The sequence below is a fragment of the Poecilia latipinna genome, unplaced genomic scaffold (assembly GCF_001443285.1).
Source record: "Poecilia latipinna isolate Pla-1442-1.1 unplaced genomic scaffold, P_latipinna-1.0 Scaffold1428, whole genome shotgun sequence".
Taxonomy (NCBI): Eukaryota; Metazoa; Chordata; class Actinopteri; order Cyprinodontiformes; family Poeciliidae; genus Poecilia; species Poecilia latipinna.
In genome coordinates, this window is record NW_015114044.1 from 52,080 (window position 1) to 55,404 (window position 3,325).

The window sequence follows — 3,325 nt, forward strand, 5'->3', positions numbered from 1 at the left end:
TTGCTATTTAGGTCATTAATGTTAAAAGTCATGCATCCATTCTTTATCCAACAAACTTGTGGGGTCACATGGCATGCTGGTGCTTATCTCCAGCGGTCAAAGGCAAGAGGCGGGGTCCACCCCGGACGGGTCGCCAGTCTACTGCAGAGCAGCGCCCTGCAACACTTTTATTATTCACTGTAAAAAGTTGCACCTTTAAGGAAGCAGAAGGCTCAGAAAAAGAAAGTAACTCATTTTTGGTTGTAAAATCCTACCATATAAAGGAAATGTTCTCCAAACCAGACCAAAATCTTCTGGCAACTTCCTCCTCTGTCCAGTGCTGTTGCAGGAAAACCCCTCTGGCCTAAGCCTGAGATTGGGGTAGTTTAATAATGCTCTGCAATGCCTGGAATGTCAGCCTAACTCCAGTTCAAAAAAACCAGCCCTCAGCCTCTAAACCAGTGGATTACCCAGTCTACATGTGGACGTATAGCTGCTCGTGTCACATGAGATTTAGATTTGTTTATTCTCTGGCCTAATAAATCATAACTAAAGTGGCCATCTGTATACGAGTTCCACTTTAGCCTCCATGTAACACGAAGGAACGAAATACTTAGATTTTTCTCCTCAGGGACCCCACCCACTTTCCCTCCGTCCAGCAGACCCCTGAGGTTTGGGCCGAATTAGATCACACGCTTGGTGGGGGTGGCTTTGTGGACTATGAGACTCACAGAGAGACAACAATGGCTCCAATGTGAGAGGAGCAGATTCAGAGGGTATAGCATGCAGGCTGATCGAGGCTTATCGCTGTGGAGACCAGGCTGGGGGCTATGCTGGCAGTTTCTCATAGGGGTTAGGGTTGTTGTCCCCTGCCTGGATGAATCTGAGCATAAGAGCACGGGAACAAGACTGTGTAAAATGCTTTGTTTTTATGGTGATTATGAAAACAGACGGTTTGAAATGACCATTGAAAGGTTCAGTGGTCAGTACTGCCATCTTGTGATCAATTTGTCCTTTTCTGCAGTTTTACAGATGCATCAAACGGAGCTCTGCAGCTGATGCTCAGGTCTTCCATATTTGTAAAGCTTTAAGATGTCAACACAAACATTAGCTGATTGCTCATATTAAATAATAGTGTTTATTTAATGTTCTGGGGAACGTAGATGCTTGCCAACCATTTAGAAATTCATCATGTTGCAACACAGACAGAGGTTAAACCCACAAAATAATAAGTCAGAATATGTTTGGAAACCACTGGGGGGGCGCAGAAGAAAAAGTTTGGGAACCACTGCTGTAGAGTGTTGTTGATACTGCAATCTGCTATTGCTAAAGTATTAGTCAAGACTAATCAAGCAGAGAATCAATTGATTCTCTCATTCTCTCTGCAGTTTTGTGAGTTGACTCATTCTTTCTCGTTTCTTTCAGGTCTGTTGAAGATGCACTGGTCTCCGGAGCACGGCGCCCCTTTACCTCAGTGGCCTGAGCAGCACCTAGATGTGACGTCCACCACCTCCCCCCAGTCTGCCCACAAACAAGACCCCTACAGTACTGCTGCCCGGCGCACCTATGCCCCTGCAGGGTATCCTTGGGCCAGTGATGACATATCTGCTCTTACGGCTTCTTCGCTGCTCAAACGATATGCGGAGAAGTACTCAGGTCTGGAGTTGTCATATGAGCGCCCTGCTGCAGGCGCCTACTCTGAGTCTGGAAGTTTCCTAAAAACTGAAACCGAGCCCTGGGCTCTGAGCCAAGGCATGGATTGCTACCCCGGACTCGAGGCACTAACTGGCTCCAAGGTGGGGTCTGCCTCTGTAGGAATCCCTGCCACAGGAAGTGTAACGTTAGTGAGTAGTAACTTGGTCACGGAACCAGGCTACGGTGGCACTACGTCCTGCAGCGCCCCATCATCTCAGGAATACTCTCCTGCCTACAACAGCGCCTATCTGTCTCCCGGATACTGCCCTCAGCCCAGTGCAGCACTTCCACCTGCCCCTCTGCACACCTTGCAGCCAACCCCTACTCTTGTGCCAAGCTACAGCACCAGCACTCCGGTCTACAACTACCCACCAGGTTGCTACCCTCAAACCAGCCTTTCTTCTGGATACAGCCACCCCAGTGCCTCCTATCTTCCCTCAGGAATTAGCGCTCCCACTCCTCTAGCCCCTCGGCCTACCGTGGTTGGAGGTAGTTATAGTTACCCATGCCACAACCTTGGAGGGAGCGCTGATGGAGGTCTTAAACGCAAGGCCTTTGAGATGACAGATGAAGTCCAGGAGGAGGTAGAAGCAGAGGGATCGCGCTACAAAAAGTACGGCAACGGTCCAGGAAACAGTCACAGCAAAGGTAATGGTAATAGCCAGGCCAATGGCTATGATGTTAGCCGTCCTGCCAACGACCAGCAGGCCTACAAACTTGGAAAGCCCCTGATTTCACCTCCATACAACAGAGCAGGGAACTACAGCCCACCATCAGGCCTTGCAGGGGAAAGCGTAACAGGGGAGCACAGCTTTTCTCAGCAGCAAAGAATGAAGATTCCTGCATCTCACACGCGAGCTGAGGACACCACTGGTGGCCGCTGATGATCCCAGTCAACATCAGGGAGGAGTACCTAAAGACTGAGGGGTTCTGGAACAACACTGACTTGTTCTGCAAAAGGTGTAATCTCTCTGGCAAACACAAGAGGGCACAAGACTTCTATTTCTTGTGGATGTCCATCATTTGTCTTTCTTCATATTTTTCCAAAGATTCACAAGTGTTAGGTTGAGCTATTCTCTAATAGACAGTCTAAGTATCAGAGTGTCTCTTTCTCTCAGGATCTTATCTATTTCCTTTTGGCTACTTGGCGTTGTTTAAGAAGTTGGTGTACAAATTTGTGGCCATTATTTGTGTAAAAAGGCCTTTGACTGCAAAAATGCTCTTTGGCACCACAAAATGACCAAAAAGGAAAGCAAGCAATAACTAAAATGTTGAGATTGCTGTTCTACTTTAGCATAATCACTGATAAATCTGACTGCAGGCCTTGGTGTGTCATTGGGCCTTGGAAGATTAATGTCACAGTTCTCTCTCCACCTCCTTTTGCATTTATTTCCTATCGTGGAGACTTATCTTTTCTGCTCAACAACAGTCAATGCTGAAGAGCATAAATGTACTTACAGTAATGTGATAAAATGTTTGTTACAGATTTCTTCAAGTTTTACATTCGACAATAGCATTTCAGGTCAATTAAGCTCTAAATAGCACAATAACAATTTTGAGATGTTGATTTCATTCATTAGAGGAAAAAACAAACCAACCTGATCCTTTCTGAAAAGCAAATCCCCCCCATCATCTTTTTAAACAATCAACA

At 46.5% G+C, this 3,325-nt stretch overlaps 1 protein-coding gene across 1 annotated transcript in view; it reads left to right on the forward strand.

The window, feature by feature from the left end:
- LOC106962536 (fidgetin-like) overlaps positions 1-3,325 on the forward strand; it is a 15,678-nt gene extending 12,353 nt beyond the window's left edge. Inside the window, exon 3 of the mRNA XM_015057003.1 lies at positions 1,405-3,325. Coding sequence (XP_014912489.1) covers positions 1,405-2,558 — 1,154 coding nt within the window. The 3' untranslated portion in view covers positions 2,559-3,325. The remainder of the gene's footprint in view (positions 1-1,404) is intronic.